The sequence below is a fragment of the Pipistrellus kuhlii genome, unplaced genomic scaffold, assembly GCF_014108245.1.
Source record: "Pipistrellus kuhlii isolate mPipKuh1 unplaced genomic scaffold, mPipKuh1.p scaffold_m20_p_5, whole genome shotgun sequence".
Classification (NCBI taxonomy): domain Eukaryota; kingdom Metazoa; phylum Chordata; class Mammalia; order Chiroptera; family Vespertilionidae; genus Pipistrellus; species Pipistrellus kuhlii.
This window is the reverse complement of record NW_023425551.1, coordinates 18681965-18701155: the sequence shown is the minus strand read 5'-3', so window position 1 is coordinate 18701155 and position 19191 is coordinate 18681965. Positions and strand designations below refer to the sequence as shown.

The 19191-nt window shown below is 38.7% G+C and overlaps 1 protein-coding gene across 1 annotated transcript in view; it reads right to left on the bottom strand.

Moving 5' to 3' along the window:
• Nucleotides 1–19191, bottom strand: part of PDE7B (phosphodiesterase 7B) — a 263815-nt gene that overhangs the window by 175726 nt on the left and 68898 nt on the right. Inside the window, exon 2 of the mRNA XM_036415211.2 lies at nucleotides 8847–8907. Within this exon, the coding sequence (XP_036271104.1) occupies nucleotides 8847–8907 (61 nt within the window). The remainder of the gene's footprint in view (nucleotides 1–8846; nucleotides 8908–19191) is intronic.

Here is a 19191-nt window from a genome sequence, read left to right as displayed (position 1 = left end):
TGGGTTTCCTTTCTACTTAGTCCATCACTAAAGCTCAGGTAGACTTTTTAGTTATTTCAATGACCTGCAAAATTTGATGCAACAGTGGCAGGGGTTCTCTTTCAACCAACTGAGTACTGATTTATAGAACAGACACAGAACTTATTATTTTAAAAATAAAAACTCCTACAAAAAATTCTTCCCATCCAAACCTCTCTGAGAAACATAAAATAATTTTTTGTTTTTTTGTTTTGTTTTGTTTTGTTTTGGGCAGTGTATTAGCAAATAAACACAGTGACTTCAAAGATTTCTATCCTGTTTTTATAAAACCTAAATAAGATCAGATGACTTGTGATTTACAGTCTCACAATCTTCCGTTGCTTCCCACTTTAAATAGAATATGATTATGATTAAAATCACATGAACTCAAACTTTTTAGCATTTAGAAAATAGGATGGATGGCTTGATGGCTGACAAGAGAGACTCTCAAGCATCAAGGCCCTTGATCCTTGATTACAGGTCTGAGGTATGACTATGTCCATTTGCTATGGCATTCTAGCATATTCTATCAGGGTGGAAGCAATAACAATAGCAGCAGAAACAGTAAAACAACCACCACAACTAACACTTACATAACATTTTGTACTTTGTGAATGACTTTCACTTGCATTTTCATTTTATTTGGACCTCACAGCAGCCTAGTGAGGTAAGTGCCATGGGCACTCATTTCCATTTACTTATCTTTCTATTTATTTGGACTCTCATTTTATTTAATTTTTAAAATTTTATTTTTCAATTACAGTTTATATTCAATATTATTTTGTATTAGTTTTAAATGTGCAGATAGTAGTTAGATAATCATATACTTTATACTGTTCTTCTATTTCCAGTATTCACCTGGCCCCATACAGAAACAGACTTATTTCTATATATGTTGAGGAAACGAAGGCTCAGAGAATTGAAGAGGCTTGTTTTACACTGTGCAACTAGTAAGTGGCATAGTTAGGATTCACATCTGCCTTTTGAATTTTTGCTCTAACACTCTAACTCAAAAATGTCACTGCTTTCTGGGGTCCAAAATAAAGTTTTGATTTTGACACCACTTGGTCCCATATTAGGGTTTTTACACAGGCTCACATGCAGTTCCCTCTTCCGGGAGTGCTCCTTTTTAAGATCATTTGAGGACTCCACAGAGAGGGTGTCTTTTGCTAGACTGATGTAACAAAATACCACAAACTGAGTGGCTTAAACAACAGAGATTTATTTTCTCACAGTTCTGTGAGGCTAAAAGCCCCAAATCAATGGTGGGTGTCGTTGATCACTTTGAGGGCTGAGGGGAAGGTTCTGTTTCAGATTTCTCCCCTTATTTCACAGATAGCCATCTTCATACTCACATGGCATTCTCTCTGTATGTGTGTCAGCATGTCCAAATTTCTTTTCTTTTTCTTTTTGTAAGGAGTCTAATCATATTGGATTAGGGCCAACTCTAATGATCTCACTTTAACTTGGTTACTTCTGTAAAGACTTTATCTCCAAATAAGGTCACATTCTGAAATACTGGGGGTTCGGATTTTAACAAATGAATTTTGGGGAGACACAATTCAAACTTTAACACCTGCCTCCTCAAAGCCATGTCACTCTCTATCCCTTTTCTTCCTGTTCCCCATCTCAGGTGGCATCAGCACTTGTTAAGTTGCTCATGAATTCTCTCTTTTTGCCTGTTTACTACATCCAATTCATCAGGAAGTTTTATCAACCTGACCTTCAAAATATTGCCTGTACCCCAATACAGTCTTTCTACTCCAAACTACACTAATCTTTTGTTTGGACTAAGCTGCCCATGTAGAATCTATTTTTCATGCAGAAGCAAGCGTGAGCTCTATAAAATATAAGTTATTACATGCCATTCCCTCTTTAAAGCACTGCCTTTAGAGCAAGACCTGAACTTGTTACATGGATGAAGAACTTGATATTTAAAACGTATTTAGGAGTCAGCAGGATCAGCATCATGTGGGAACTTGTTAGATATACAAAATCTTGGGCCCCATTGCAGAGTGACTATAGCATTTTAACAACATCCTTAGGTGATTTGTATACATTTTAAAATTTGAGAAGCAGTTACCTAGAGAGCCCTGTAGGACTGTGTCTTGGAAGTCATCTCCTTCCACTCTTACTCTTGTTCATTCCATTCCACATTCCGTTTTTTTGCTGTTCCCACTCCTTGGTGGCTCTCTCTGTGTGGAATGCCTTCTTACAGACTGCTCAATGTAAGAACACCACCCCCTCCTTCCACCATGTCACTTGTATCTACTTTATTCTGCTTTGTTTTCTGCACAGTCTTTATCACTATCTGAAAATGTATACGGATATGTATATCTAATTCTTATTTATCTCCATCAATAATATATAAACTTCATGAGATTAGAGATTATATTCACTTTTATGTCCTCCCAGGCAAAGAAGAATGGCTGACACATAGTAGATACTCAATAAATATTTGCTGAAATAATAAAGGTCAGGACTTTTGGTACAAGTTTTTTTTTTGTTTTTTTTTTTGTTATTATTGTTTGAATGGTGCTGATTCAACTAATGATTTTCTATAATAAAAATACTTTTAGGCTAGTGTTGATGATACCATGGCATTTTACTAATTCACCACTTTTTATAATGTTTCCATTTGGGTTACTTTTCTTCCCTTCTCATCCCAATTCCCTTCTTCCTCACTGGCATAGCCATTGGGGTTCTTTTCCATTATACAGGCATTAAGAATGGCTAGGAGTGAGGCAACAGGCAGCTCCTGCTAAACTCTCCAAAGCAACATAAAATAGCATAGGCTTAATAATGACTTTATTGTATGGTAGTTACTGGCTAGAGCTTCTGGACTTGAAGTTTTTGAAATCAAAGAAAAAATCTTAAACTATCTAACCTTACTATAAATTCTTGGCAGTAACCTCAGCACAGATGGCAGCAACATTTCCAACTTTGCTTACACTAGGAAATGTGTCTCTTCATCTGTGAGACCTTTTTGCTCTCTAATGAACCAAAGAAATTCAGAAATATGATTATGTGCCAATGAGCTCTGATTAGCTCTTCATTAAGGAGAAGTTCTTATCCAAAATATTCCTAGAAAAATACATACTTTTATATATAATGCATATTAAAAAGCTATTTTACATTGAGGTAATGAGTCATTTGTTTCAATATGAATTTAAATCAGTTTTAATGTGGTCAAAACACAGGCCTTTCTTCAAAAGTCACAGTATTCTTGCCAAGTCTCCTGAAGTGAATACTTCCTCAGGGTCACTCACTTTCTCTTCCTCAGCGCCCTTGGCTGGGGGATCTGCCGTCTCCATGGGCCAAGTGGCATTGGCTCTGTTTTAGTTACCAGTTTTGTCTTTTCTACCAGGACCTCGTCTCCTTTTTATTTTAGTCTTCACCTTGCCACAAGCTTTCCTCCAGTGTCAGTATGTGATTTAGGGAATGCACATAAACCAAACTATTCAGTCTAATATAAAATTAGGCATCAATGATTTAAAAAAAAAAAGAAAGAAAGAAAAAAAAAAAGAAACATATGGATTATCATGAAGCAATTCAGAGCGGATGACCAGGTCCCAGGTTGGTGTGTGTCTGTGAAAGTTTATATCCATAAACTTTTTAAGAGAAATGCCACCGTAGGGAAGGGACCAGTCATGCCCCATTCTCTGCTACCACTCAGCCTCTGGCTTATCAAGCTGGAGGGACTGATTATACAATGCTAGAAATGAGGACATTGAGGGGTGGGTTATCACAAATTGTTTTCTATCTTTACCACCAAGCACTAGTTCTAGGGTTACCAGGGGATGCCCCAAATTGTTGGCTAAACTGAATGGACAATTATATATTGTGTCTTGGGACTCCTTTTTATTGAATTACCTTATACATTCTATATAGATTTTTATTTCTTAAGAAATTCTCACACATTTTCCCCTTTGAAGTAAAATTAAGGAGAATGGGAGAAGAACAATGTCTCTTATTTTTTAACTAAGGCAAAGAAAGGGCATTTGAATCAGTCCATGGCTCTCAGACAAATGAGCTTCAGAGCGGCCAAACCTCAAGCCTCAGAACTGCTGCATCTCTGGTCCTCAGGACCCCCATGTTGCAACTCCGGGTGGGAAGGCTAATCTAGGCTAGGTCAATGGCATGGCGGGGGTTGTGGATGGACAGCCTTCCAAGAATCCAGTGTCCCTGCTGTTTGCCACAATGAGACTCTCTCATCCTGATTAATTCAGTCAACACTTGTAAATACTTTAAAAGACAATAGTAAAAGGAGAGGTTTCCCTTCCTTTGGTTTTTAGCGAAACTAGTAGGCCATTTACTATGTGTCTAAGCTACCATTTAGGAAAGGAAGGAGTCTACCAGGAAACACAGAAATAGAGATAGGCCCCTCTATTTAAGAAAAACAAAAACAAAAACAAAAAACTACTAAAGACAAATCAAGTAAAGAAAGAACTCCCTAGGAGGAAAAGCTTTCTAGAGATGTTTGCCAATCACCTTTCCTTGCTAAACCCCAACCACTTTAAAAATTATACTTCCTCTAGTTGACCTTTGTAAGTTAGATGAATATTAACCGTATGATTTATGTGGAACATATGTAACATATGGCACTAAATCTGTTTCTTGTTATTGCCCTAAATACATCCCTTCAGTACTCACTCTAGAAGAATAGCACATGCTTCTCCAAAGCTATACTGCAAGCAATTTCCCCGTTTTGTTAATTTTTGATCTCTATACAACACAACCAGTATTTTAAAAATGAAAGTTAGATCACGTGACCCGAGTACTCAGAAATTCCCAGTGGCTCCTCATCTACAGCAGAATAAATCCAGAGTCCCCACAGTGACTCAGGGGATCTTGCTCCCAGGTCCGCTCAGTTCCTGTCCTCACTCCTGGACTTCGGCCACATGTGCCCCTCTGCTCCTTGTGTTCTCCAAACTCCTTTGGCTGTTCTATTAAAACTCTGCACCACCACCTCCACCCCTGCTATAGTTACCTTACCTCTCACTGGCACTCTGCTTTATTCTTTCCACAGTAGAATTGCTTATAATATTGTCACTTCTTTTTTTTTTTTTTTTTTAATATATTTTATTGATTTTGTACAGAGAGGAAGGGAGAGAGATAGAGAGTTAGAAACATCGATGAGAGTCATCGATCAGCCGCCTCTTTCACACCCCCTACTGGGGATAAGCCCGCAACCAAGGTACATGCCCTTGACCGGAATCGAACCCGGGACCTTTCAGTCGCTCTATCCATTGAGCCAAACCGGTCTCGTCTTTTATTGTCACTTCTAAAATAATGTAGTATGTAATTTATATTGTTTACCACCCATTTCCCTGTCCTCACAAACAACTAGAATCTAAGTTCCACTAGGGTAGGAATTTTGTCAGTTTTGTTCATTGCTGTTTTTTTTTTCTTTTTTTTCTTTCTGGGGCCTAGAAGAGTGTATATAGTTGGTAGTTACTCAATACCCATTTTTTTTTTGGGGGGGGAGACAAATCAGCAATATTAAGTCATGTAGCTATAGACTATTATGTGATACTAGAGGCCTGATGCACGAAATACATGCACAGAGGGAGGGGGTCTCTTAGCCCAGCCTGCACCCTCTCAAATCCAGTCCCTTTGGCCCCAAACCGGCAGTCAGACATCCTTTTCACAATCTGGGACCACTGACTCCTAACCATTCGCCTGCCTGCCTGACTGCTTGATTGCCCCTAACCACTCACCTACCTGCCTGATCCACCCTAACCACTCACCTGCCTGCCTGTTTGATCATCCCTAACCTCGCCTGCCTGCCTGATTGCCTAACCACTCTTCTTGCCTGCCTCATTGTCCCTAACTGCTCACCTGCCCACTTGCCTAATCACTCCTAACCACTCTAACTGCCTACCTGATTGCCCCTAACACCTCTGCTTGCCTGCTTGATCGCTCCTAACCATTCTGCCTGCCTGCCTAATCATCCCTAACTGCTTGCCTGCCTGGATGATGGCCCCTAACTGCCTATGCCTCAGCCCCTGCTGCAGCAGCTTCGTCTGGAATGATGTCCGGAAGGTCTTTGGCTGTCTAGTCTAATTAGCATATTATGCTTTTATCACTATAGATGTGATATGAGCTCTGGTTTAACCAGGCTGACTATGAGCACAATTTCATATAAAACAATATTGCCCCCTTATTATTAGTTTATAATTGTAGATTGGACATCTTAGCAGAGCACTGGTATTCAACACTGCTCTTTGCAATGACAACTGTAATGGTTGTAATTTAAAAGCTAGATATTTTAGGGAAGCCACTGAATTTCCTTCCAGCGGATGGTTTACTTTAAAAGTGGACCCAGAAAAAACATTTTTATTTGAAAAACAGATGGATTGCAAAAAGGGTCACAATATATTTTAATTTTCCTGTGAGAAAACAATCAACCAGATGATAGAGCCCAAACAAAGGCTTGCCTGTCTCTTAATTCTCAGCAAAGTTCTTCCACAGGGTCCTGTCCCTGGACAACCTCTCAACTTCTCTGGAACTGACAGAACCACAACTCATGCTGCTTTCAGCTTTCTGCTCGATTCTTTTATCTCCCTTTCTTTTCTTTTCTTTTCTTTTCTTTTCTTTTCTTTTCTTTTCTTTTCTTTTCTTTCCTTTCCTTTCCTTTTTTTTTTTTTTTTTTTTAAAGCAGTGCTAGGTTCACAACAAAATCGAGCAGTCTATGTAGGGATCTCCTATATACCCCCTGTCTGGACATATGCACAGCCTTCCCTACTATCAACACCTCCCGGGAGAGTGGTACCTTTGTTACAGTCGATGAACCTACATTGACACATCGTTATCACTGAAATTGGAGTTTATATTAGGATTCACTCATGGTGTTACATATTCTATGAGTTTGAACAAATGTATAATGACATATAGCCACCATTATAGTATCATACAGAGCAGTTTCACTGCCCCAAGGTCCTTTTTTCTTTCTTTATTTTCCTACTATAAAATCAATACACGTTGATGGTTGGAAAGCTATAAAATACAGAAAAAATATGATGAATCAAGTAAGGTGTTTTTTTTTTTCTATCACTAAAATTATATACATACACATATACAAAAAATTATATATTTGTAAAAACACAGTATACATGTAGTTCTTTATATAGTTTTGTATCAGCCGTAACTCCCTCTATCTGAGACAGACTTTAGGAAATACAGAGCCTTAAACATGTCTCCTTGTTTGTTTTCTTAATACTGCAAGAGTACTAACTGGTTATACAAAATAATTGCATACATACTTCATTCCCTTGACCAAAACTCCATGCTTTTTAGGTTCTAGCTAAGAAGAAAGGAACAAAATAGAAATCTTGAACTTGGAAATTTGAAATTGCTGGGTGTGTACATATACGTGTATCCTCGTGTGGGTACACATGTGTGTCTAAGGATGCATGCATGGGTGTTATATGTTATAATTCAGAAAACCTAAGGAAGTTCCACAGTGTTTTGTTTTGCATTGTTTTGTTACATTTGTGCAATGAACCCTTAGGCCATTCCTGATGTAATAGACTCGGCATGTTTGTTCTGGAAGGCTTCCATTTGCCATGGAACCACAAACCTCAGTTACTGACTTTCATATTATTTGGCAACTTCTGTGCTATTTCATGGGCTATTTGTTAATGGGTGGCACTTTTATCTATGACACATGGCACAGGATTGCAGGGATTACATGCACTCTGCATCGGCGTGTTCAGTCTCAGAAAACCCATTTGTTTGGGGAAAAGTGACTTTGTGACAAAAAAGTTCAATAACAGAGCCCCAATTCATTTCCAACATGTAGCAGCCAGAGTAGTGATTACCCAAAGTGCAGTTCATACTCTAAACACGTCTCCAATTATGTCTACTTCACTACTGGGATAAGTTATCCAAATTTTGGCATGTGTCTGGTTGAGGTTTTAGTAATGCAAACAAACAATAAGAAAATAATCTTTGTACCCTCAGAAATCAGAGAACCTAAAATCTCTTTGTTGAACATTTGAAAAATACAGAGAGACAAAAAGAAATAAAAGTTACGCTTGATCCCACCAACTGAAAAGCCCAAAACACGTCTTAAGTATTGAGAAATTATAATCTCAATAGACTCAATTCTGATATTGACTAATGGTGACCTGGACATACCCAATACTAAAAGAAAGAGATAAAAAGGAAAAATGAAAATACTGTACTGCTTCATTCTTAGAGCAAGTGTGAATAAAATTCATGAAAACAGTCTAGAAGTTAGAATCCTTATGTCATGTGCTTTCATAGTAAGGGACTAGACTGTTGATTTTTTAGAATTAGATGCCTTAACTATAATTTTAATATTATAAATTCATACATGTAACTTCAGCTCTGTAAAAATTAGTTTATTGTATATCTTGTAGCATGAGAAAACAAGTTGGTGTGGGTAACTGTGCTGACTTCAGATCAATTCGAATATGTATTTCTCCCATGCATTGTGAATAAGGGCTTTAGGTTGATGTAAATTCTCAATAGCTTACTTAGCTCATCATTTCTAGTCTAAGAATCAGTCTGATTCTTCTTGCTTTTTCATCACAATCTTTTGAATACAAAGCACCCAATTCTGTATTATGCTGATGATCCAATAAAAGTCATGATTCATGACTTACTGACAGTTATTAAAATCAAAACCTTTTTTTAATCAAGTGTTCCCCAGATAAATGTGTTAAAGATGTTGTTAAACCCATAAAAAGCCTATAAGCCTCTGCAATATGGAACAAGAGACAGTTAATAAGGCAACAGAACAACAGTAAGTCACGTGACATCAACATGCTTAATATATCTAAAATGAAAAGCCTTCTTACCTAGCATGCAAACACATTTGACATTCTGCTCAGGGTTTTCAAACAAGAGTTCACCACACCTCTGAAAGAAAAAGAAGAAAAAAACCCCATCATTATTTTAAGATTTCATACCAGCATTTTCAAGGCAACAAGTCCAAGTAACCTGATATTATCATGATATTATTCTACTCCTCATGTTCTCCTGGGTTACCTGAGTCTAGGAACTTATGTCATGAGTAGAGAATTCCCTGAAAGTAAAGTATTTGAGAGGTAAGTTGTGAATGATTTTTCCTGCGTGTCTCATGCCCCTGCCTAGTAATGATTCTGTGTGCTTCTAAGAGGAGGAATGGCCAGAGTGGGAGATATGCAATCCATTAGATCTAATAATATGAATTAATTCTTCTCAACATTGGTCCTTATATAATACCAAAGATATTCTAAACTAGCCACTCTGCAATTAAGCAGAGATATTAGTAAGCACAAAGTCAGTAGCCTATACTTAACTCTCTGAACTTGGGGAGAAAAACAGTAAGAAAATGATGAAAAAGTGGCACTCATAAGTGCTTCTCCCTAACCCAGAGACTTATGAAAATATCAACTTTCTTGTCCATATCCTAGTTTTAACTTGCTGGTTAAAAGTTTTATATAAGGCAAGCTCCAGAGATATCAGTTATTTCAGACTAGATCACAATTATATATGTGGTTGCCAAATAGTTGGTACCTGCATATATTTTTAAAATCCTCCCAAGAAATAAGAAAATAATAAATAGAAAAATTTATAAAGAACATGAACAGGCAATTTTATGGAAGAGGAAATTTGAATGTTCAATAAACACAGAATATATTCCATCAATCATAGTAGTAATTAGGAACCAATAAATTAAAGATAAAATGAGGCCTATTTTGAACTCACTGATATGGCAACACTTAAAAATTTGGCAATAATAAGTGTTATAAAAATGTAAAGAAATGAATACTCCTACACATTATAGGTTAGAATATAAAATGATGGAGCTATTTTGGAGAAAAATTGGCAAAATTTTATTACATTCTACTTTAAAAAATTACCTAAGTTGAAATGTGCATTACTCTATAGCATAGCAAGTCATCTTCTAAACTGATAATCAGAAAAATTTTCATATATAACTTTAATGTCCAGCTACAAAATAGATAAATAATATGTTATTCACACCTTGGAATACTACATGGTATTGTAGTAAAAATGAATGAACTAGGACTACATACACTGTAAAAACATATACATAATTGTCTTATATAAATATTCATACTGTATAATGTTCAAATATTATAAAACATGTAATGTTAAAATCATAAAATATATATAATTTTAAAATAATATAATACATATCTAATATTTAAATCATATAAAAATAAAATGTTAGGTAATAAACTATTTTTTATCTTATTGAAAATATCTAAAAATAGTACATATAGTTTACAGATATATTAATTTACAGGAATAACATAAAAACAGGCAGTGAATAATGAACATCAAATTCAGGGAGAGGGAAGATATACAGAATAATGAATGCTGAAGGGCATTCAGGACTTATCAACTTTTTCTATGGTGTAGTCTCCCCTTATCCATGGGGATGCATTTTAAGAATCCCACTGGAATTCTGAAACTATGGATAGTACTGAACCCAATATATATTATATATTTTGTTTTTTTTCTACACATAATTGTGTATGATAAAGTTAAAGTTATGAATTAGACACAGTAAGAGATTAATGAATAAAATAGAATTATAACAATATACTATAATAAAAGTTATATGAATGTGGTCTGTCTCCTTCTCCATCTCAGCAAACTAGCATGAATTTCATTCTTATGGTATATTTTAGAAATATCAGCATGCAATATATTTTTCTTTTTTTTGAAGAATTAAACATTCACCTTTTTACTTAAAGGAAGCATTTTATGGCTTCTCTTCGGCATATCTGAATTGTCAGCATCACTGGTCTTGCAATCTGAGGCCATTTTTAAATAAAACTAGAGGCCCATTGCACAAAATTCGTGCACGAGTGTGAGTGTGTCCCTCAGCCCAGCCTGCACCCTTCCATTCTGGGACCACTTGAGGGATGTCTGACTGCCTATTTAGGCTCATGATAGGCAGTCGGACATCCCTCTCACAATCCAGGACTGCTGGCCCCCAACTGCTTGCCTGCCTGTCTGCCTGATTGTCCCTAACTGCTTCTGCCTGCCAGCCTGATAAACCCCTAACCACTCCCCTGCTGGCCTGATTGCCCCTAATTCACCTCCCCTGCCAGCCTGGTCACCTCTAACTTCCCTTCCTTGCCAGCCTGGTTGCCCCTAACTATCCTTCCCTGTAGGCCTAGTTGCTCTCAATTGCCCTCCCCTGCTGGCCCAGTCACCCCTAACTTCCCTCCCTTGCCAGCCTGGTCGCCCTTAACTGCCCTCTCCTGCTGACCTAATTGCCCCCAACTGCCCTCCCTTGCAGGCCTGATCCCTCCCAACTACCCTCCCCTGCTGGCCTGATCGAACATAACTATCCTCCCCTTCAGGCCATTTTGTGGTGGCCATCTTGTGTCCACATGGGGGCAGCCATCTTGTGTGTTGGAGTGACAGTCAATTTGCATATTCCCTTTTTATTATATACAATAAGGATGACTTAAACACAAGCACCAAGATACTGTGACAGCCATCTAATTATCAAAGTGGCTACTAAGTGACTAACTGGCAGGGAGTGTATAAAGCATGGACATGTTGGACAACAGGATGATTCACATCCGTAGTGAGAGGGCATGAAATTTCATCATACTTACTCAGAATGTCAGGCAATTTAAAACTTATGAATTGTTTACTTCTAGAAATGTTCATCTAATATTGTCAGACCACGGTTGACAGTGGGTAATTGAAACCACAGAAAACAAAATTGCAGATGGGTGGGTGGGGAGAGAACTACTGGAATGGTTTGCTCCTTAAATTATTCTCTAAGCTGTTTTCTATGCTTCAGCTATTTCTTAATAAGAAAGAATTGCCCCCATATGCAACACTCAAAATATAAAAATGGCCCTTTGCATACTGCTCCTTGGCACCACTTTACCTTGGGCTTACAGAGGCCACTTAGTACCAGGCTGAACTTGTTCTCACTATATTTTTAGTAAGATGGAAGACCTGCTACTCTGCCCATTTTCCTCTTTCTTTCACTGTTCACAGCTTGTTTAATTTCACTCCTGTCAATCTTTATTGTAGTAGTATTTTCCATCTTGGTTGGAAATCCACTTATGCTCAGGGCAGTCTTGTTATATGCAGATTTTCAATTGGATGGGGCATCAGCACCCCTAACTCCCACTTAGTCAAAGGTCAACGGTATCTACAATATTTACTTTATAAGACAATGTGAGAATTCATGTTCTTCACCCGTAACTAAGAAATCTGCTAGCACCAACAGAGGCAAGTTGAGAGGGGAGAGGATGGCTCAATAACATTCAAATCATCCCATATTTTTGGAGTGGCTTACATTGTTTCACAAAGAGATGGGCAATTGGCTCTGGACCATGAAAAGGGAATAAATTTCTTGGGTGAGTCAAGAAAATGGATTTGCAGAAGAGGAAGAAGGTTGCAAAAGGGCATTAGATACTGCACGGAGAGTATTATGAGTGATGTTTATCTTGCCACTTTAATCTCTTCATGCTTCATTTCTTTGTAAGTAACAAGGGATGCTAATATATGCCACAAAGCCATATCAGAAAGCAAATGTGAGGATTAATGACCGTGGTGTCTGGACTGACTGTCAGTTCCTGTTTTGTCTGCGTTTTGGCAGAGGTTAAAAGCTTTCAAATTGCTAGCATCTACTTCCTGTATCACCTGCTTTTTAAAGTTGTATTTTTTTTTTTTATGACCTGAAAGAGTTAATAACTATTTTTAAATGAAAGATCATTTAAATTGTTTTCAGTTTCTTGGCAAAAGAAAGGGTTAGCGAGCAAGTTCTATCAGTTCACATTCCGGGCTCTATAAAGAAGTAACGGGAGTGGTTCCTGACCCCTTGTTAATGACAAAACCCACACATGTGCTAGGACTGAAGAGCTTTCCTTTTTATAGTTGCAGGGACTTGTAGCAAAAGATGCATAACTTCTCACAGCTACCCAAAGCACAAGAGCAGCCTTACATATGTCCCTCAAGAGCCAGATGGGGTGGGTCTTGCTCTCTTTCCTGGACACAAAATCAGAAGTTTCTTTTTCTTTTCTTTAAAAAAAAAAAAAAAAAAAAAAAAAAAAAAAACACAAAATATATATATATATATATATATATATATATATATATATATATATATATATATATATATATTTCTTTATTGATTTCAGATAGGAAGGGAGAGGGATAGAGAGAAACATCAATGATGAGAGAGTATCATTGATTAGCTGTCTCCTGCACACCCCCCACTGGGGACCGAGCCCACAACCTGGGCATGTGCCCGGGGCTGGAACTGAACCCAGAACCCCTCAGTCCGCAGGCCGACACTCTATCCACTGAGCCAAACCGACCAGGGCCAGGAGAAGTTTCTGAAACTCCCATAAAACATGCATTCCTTAATAGCCCTGGCTTGCTAGGGTTCACTAACCACACAAACTAATGACTGAGCAGCAAGGGCCATCAGGGTGGCCCTTCAGGTGACTTTGAGGCAGTCCTCTTCCTGGTCTTATTTCTCTGGCTGCCTGGGAAATGCCTGAGGCACTTCTAACTAGTTCTTTAATTGCCCTGCTTTGTAAAGTTACCTGATAATGGTAATAGATTTTTAAGCAATGCCCAAAGGGGAATCTGATTGTTCTCAAGACTTGGGGGGCCCCCCCGCACCACCCCCCCACCCAAAAACAAAACAAAACAAAAAAACAACCCTGACTGTTTCCAGTGTTTTTCCTCATTGATACTAGTACTTAAGGAGCCTTGTCTGCCAGATATCTACTTGTTGCGCCACCAAGAGTTTTGACCCAGTTTAGGAGATTAATTGGATTATATATATTGGGTTAAGCCATGGGGTCCAAGTTTCAGAAAACTGCAGGATCTGCCATAGGGGAAGGCTTCATGTCCTCCTGGGTTCTCAGGTGCTTTTCACCTTTCTCCCTTGCAGAATCTCCAGCCAGACTCCCCTGTTGTAAGGCCTTGACTTTGATTTGGTTGTGATCACCAGGTTTATACCTAATTCTCAGATTCTCATCTCTTCATAGAATCTCCATCTTGGTTTTGTCTTCTGTGCCTGAAATACTGAGACCAACTCTTCTTGTTAATGCCCATTTCTCCCAGTCAACATTGCCTCCAAATAGGAGGGCATAGTTTTCAAAATCTCCATCCAAGGGGCTAGAGTCCTGCCAGGGACAGATCCACCTGGATCATGCATTCCTACCTTAGCAAATTCCTATGCTGCATAGGAATTCATGTGTAATGCCTATCACTCTCTTGGACCATAAAGAAGAAAACAACTTTTACAGTTTGTGTTGCTAACATGCCTAATTATTGCAACTCTGGTGCCTTATACATACCAGGCCCTTAAGAAAAAGTTGTGTACCAGCTAACATATATTCAGCCCACGCTATGAGCTAAGTGCTGTACATCTACCATCTCATACTTTTATTATACTGTTTTAAAAGAGTAGAAAAATTGAGGGATAGAAATACCATACAGTAGAGAATAGAAAAATTGAGGGATAGAGATACCATACAGTAGAGAATACTTCCTTCCAATGAGTGAGAGAATGAAAGCTGACAGCTTATCTGATGCTTAGAAGTAAAAAACATTAGACAGTAAGATGTTCACACATTATTCAGTTAGCAGTACTTCTGGCTTTCTTCAACCAGTAATTATTTTTTTTTTCTGCCTCAAAAAAAGCTTTCCTAGTCTTTATTTTCATGCATATTTACTATCATCAGTATGCATTAGTCTCTCAGAAGGCCTCCTACAGCTAATCGTTTTAGGGCAGGTGTCTTGATATCTTTGGATGGGAGGAAACATTAGCAATTAAAACCCAAAACAGAAATCCTTGTTGCTTAGAGGTTCCCCCAGTGTCAGCTGAGGTAATACTGCTTTCTGCAAGCAATTAATGTCAAATGCTGTCAGCAAATAAGTAATACTTGGTGATTTTCTGGTTATTTCTTTCTCATCCTTAGAGTGTTATTTTATAACAGCAAGGAATCTAATACATGGAAGTAGATGCTTGTAAAATCGCTGGAGGAGCCGACTAAAGGACAGGCCTTTCAGAAAAAGTGCAAAACTGGCGTACGAGGGACGCTGTGGTAGGCTACCACTGGGAATGTGAAGAAGCAGGAGGCATCGCTGAAGTTGTTCGCTTCAAGGACACTCCGCCATGGCAGTGGTCCAGGCATTAGAAAGCTATTGGCACAGTTGCCTCTTGACACCCATGTTGCTAGTGACGAAATGTTGGATGCTACTGTAGAAATGCAGAAAACCCCAACATTTCCATGAGTGTGCTTGCTAGATCATTAAACCAAATCAAAACAAAAAGAGCCCATGACCTGTAGATTCATTTTGGAAAAAAACCTGAATTTGCTAAGCTGAAGAAGTGTTAACTGCGGCCACCATTTGGTGGAAAGTGAAGTACATGTCACCTATGCCAGGAGCAAAAGAGACAACCTGCATGGGCCAGGCTTCAGTGCAGGCTGCCTTCATCCCCACCCTCACTCCATCGCTAAGTACTTAAATGCTGCCAGTTTGCCATAGAAGAATTTCTCTAGTTGAGGTCTGTAGTTAACAAGACACATGCCTGTATGGTGATGCATCTGTTGTATTTGATCAGCCTTGAACCCCTATGCACTATCATGATTATTAATGCATAATGGGCACTCCCAATGTTAATTAAATGAATAAATAGATAATTATTTACTGAAATTCTGTGGGCTATACTTGAGATTTAAGATTATCTGGGTAGCACCAGAAGAGACTTCTTTTCCTGGAGATTTAAGTATGTATACTGGTAAATGCTGCCATCAGATGCAGCCACAGAATATGGAGCTGCAGTGGGGAGATGAAAGGGGAAACTTGATACTGAGAAGACATTTTAAAACATCTGCCTCACCTCTCATCTCACATCCCCCCACCCCCAAAAGAACTGAATGATAATAATCAAAGCCAGACTTCCAGGAGATAGGCCTAGAGAGAAAATGTTTTAGGTCTCTAGATCAGTGTTTTTCAACCTTTTTTGGGCAAAGGCACACTTGTTTCATGAAAAAAATCACGAGGCACACCACCATTAGAAAATGTTAAAAAATTTAACTCTGTGCCTATATTGACTATATATAAAGTAATTCTCTTGAATAGGAATCAAATAAACACAAAGAAAGTATTTTATAATTACTTTATTATGAAATATTAAGTAAACAAAATAGTGAAAAATTATAAAATTCTTGTCTTGTCTGCACCTACGGCACACCAGGCAACATCTCGCGACACACTAGTGAGCCGCAGAACAGCGGTTGAAAAACGCTGCTCTAGATCATAAAAAAAAAAATAATAATTAAAAAAAAAAGCTTCTGTTAAGAGACCAAACTCCCTAAAAGGCATGGAAGCTTGCAACTTCATTAATCTTTATCAAATGAGTAAATGAATAAGTGATTATTCAAAATTAATCAGTATTGGGTACCTACACTGTTCAGGCACTGTACCATGGGTATGGAGACAAAATCCAATGAGATTAGACTAGATGCTATCTCAGGAAGCTAATAGTTTGGTCTGAAGTCAGAATATAGAAGGCTACTTTTGGTGGGCACCCAAAGCTACTTAGGGCTATCAGACATATCTTCCAAAAAGAGATGATCACAGGCCTGTCTGAAGGATAGGAAAGAGTTGACTGGCAAAAGAGGGGGCACATTTAGGCAGAGGCAGCAAAGCCCAGAAACCCTTTCAGGATCTTTCAAGCAGCCGCTGAGTATGGGAGCAAACTGTGCTGTGTCACAGTTGAGATTGGAGGAAACTAGGGTCTAATGGTAATTAAAAAAAAAAAAAAATCTGGACTGGCTAGAGAGGCCAGGTTTGCTGTGGAAGAGCAAAGATGCTTAATGAATTCTTTTAGGTTTGTAACAAATAATTATGACAGCTCTTAACAATAGTATTGGCCGCAATCTTTTTATCCATTTCTACTTTAGAATGGGTACCAAGTCTGAGGTGTTCCTTATTCCTTCTTTTTGGATTCTTACACACAATGGCTATGAGCAAAAGCACAACTAACCACACAGTTGAAACCTCATGCTGGATGGACTCCTGCTCCTGCCGAAGCCATTAGCACCCTGTCTTGAATCCATCATAGTGGCCCCAGCTCCCAGAGGGTGCGTGTTCAGGGTCTCCTACTTTACAGTGGCCCCCAAGTCCACCTACAGTGTGGGTGGCACAGAGAGGCCTGAAACTCTGAACACTGTGGCAGCCTTTGGCACTCTGGTGCCAGAGGACAGCACATTTGGAACCGGGACTGATTTCAGCTCGAGCTCATGTTTTCCTTTCTAAGTTTTTCCAGTGAAGGAGCAGATTTCCATCCCAGGGCAGGCTGTTAAAACGTCAGACTAATAAGTTTTCAACAACCTGTCACTGCAGATCTCCAGCAACAACCTGGCACTGCCTTTGAATTGGGGCCTCCTGGTCCAACCCAACCTCAGCCAGCCAAAATAAGAGGCACACCAGCAAAAGAACAAAAAAGATAATCACCTCGAGCTGAAATTCTTAACAAATCCATTGTCGCCAACAGTCAGCAGCGTATCTGTGGTCCACATAACCCGAGGTGACCCTGCAGGAAGGGCCATCCCCCATAAACCTCTAATTAGCTATGGTTAGAAGTGACTTGAAAGATATTAATGCTATTGCTGTTGGAAACGAGCCTACCGGCTTTTAACAGCTTTGTTTTCTTCTTCAGTCAAAGAACAAAATGTTAGCTCAATGGCGTATGCTTTCTATTAGAGAAGTGCCAGCAGCAGCAATCTCCAGAGAGTCTCTCAGCGTTTTATTACACACCCCTATTTTTAAATGTTTAAAAACTACTTATTATGAACCAAAAGTTGGAAAACCTGGTTTCTGCCCAAGAGTAAAAATTTTTTTGAAGTCACCAAGCAAATGTCCAAAACGCAGAATAGGGTTTTCTGTCATTCCGTGCTTGGACAGTAGAGGGCAGTAGAAAGGCCATCATACTATCTATGTACATGGTCTGGTTGTATTCCCTCTGGGAGTTGCTGGGGTCATGGTGCACAGGGTCAGATTCACTGTTTTGTGTTGCATTCTCCAGTTCATGAAGTATTTCTTCATGTGACACCTTGGCTTTTATTAGACACATTGAAAAACCACATTTTTCATTGTGCAAAACAATGACTATAGCCTCCCGGCAAGCACAATCTTACTAGAATCTGTGCCTGTGAAGGCTGATAGAAGTGGAATATAACTGGGTTATCTCCTTAGCACACCCAGTTATCAGGACTGGTATGCATGTGAGTCTAAGGCAGTGGTCGGCAAACTCATTAGTCAATAGAGCTAAATTTTCAACAGTACAACGATTGAAATTTCTTTTGAGAGCCAAATTTTTTAAACTTAAACTTCTTCTAATGCCACTTCTTCAAAAGACTCGCCAAGAACTTGGTATTTTGTGGAAGAGCCACACTCAAGGGGCCAAAGAGCAGCATGTGCCTCGAGAGCCGCAGTTTGCCAACCACAGGTAAGGCACTTTGGGCATAATTTTGGTATGGATGCTGAGCCTTCCCTTTTATCAGACATAAATACCCATGCCACAAATCTTGATAGATGGAGAAAAAAATTATGTCAAAAATTTGCAATACAATTTCATCGTTTGTTTACCTTCTCAGGACCCTAATTGCTGGTAACTAGCAGCAGCTAGTTTTTCAGAGAGATAGACATGTCTGTGAAAGCAAACAACTAAAGCCATAAGCATTCAGCTCACACAGAGCAAGTTTAAAAAGAGGAAGTCCGTAGCCATTTTGCTTTAGAGTAAACAGGAAGCAGTACAGATTGTTACATAAAATGGAAAGACCTCATATTGGGTTCAAATACCTCACTAACTGTGTGATCTTGGACATATTATTGCTTATCTTTCTGAATTCACTTGTAGAACCGAGGGAGTACAATGTTCACCCCTCCAGTGAAATAATGTAATATACTAGTATATGAAAGCATCTTGTGTACTCTGAAACCCACAAGGGAACTTGCTGTGTGTGTTGTTTGGTGGAAGGAAGGAGGTGGAAGTAGGAGAGGGCCATCTGGCTGAGTTGCATATAAGATAGAAAACACAGTTCTAATACTCCAAGTCATGGCATTTTATGAGGGGAAATTTTTACTCCTCTCATGTTGGAGAGCACCAGACCCTCAGAGGGCAACCTG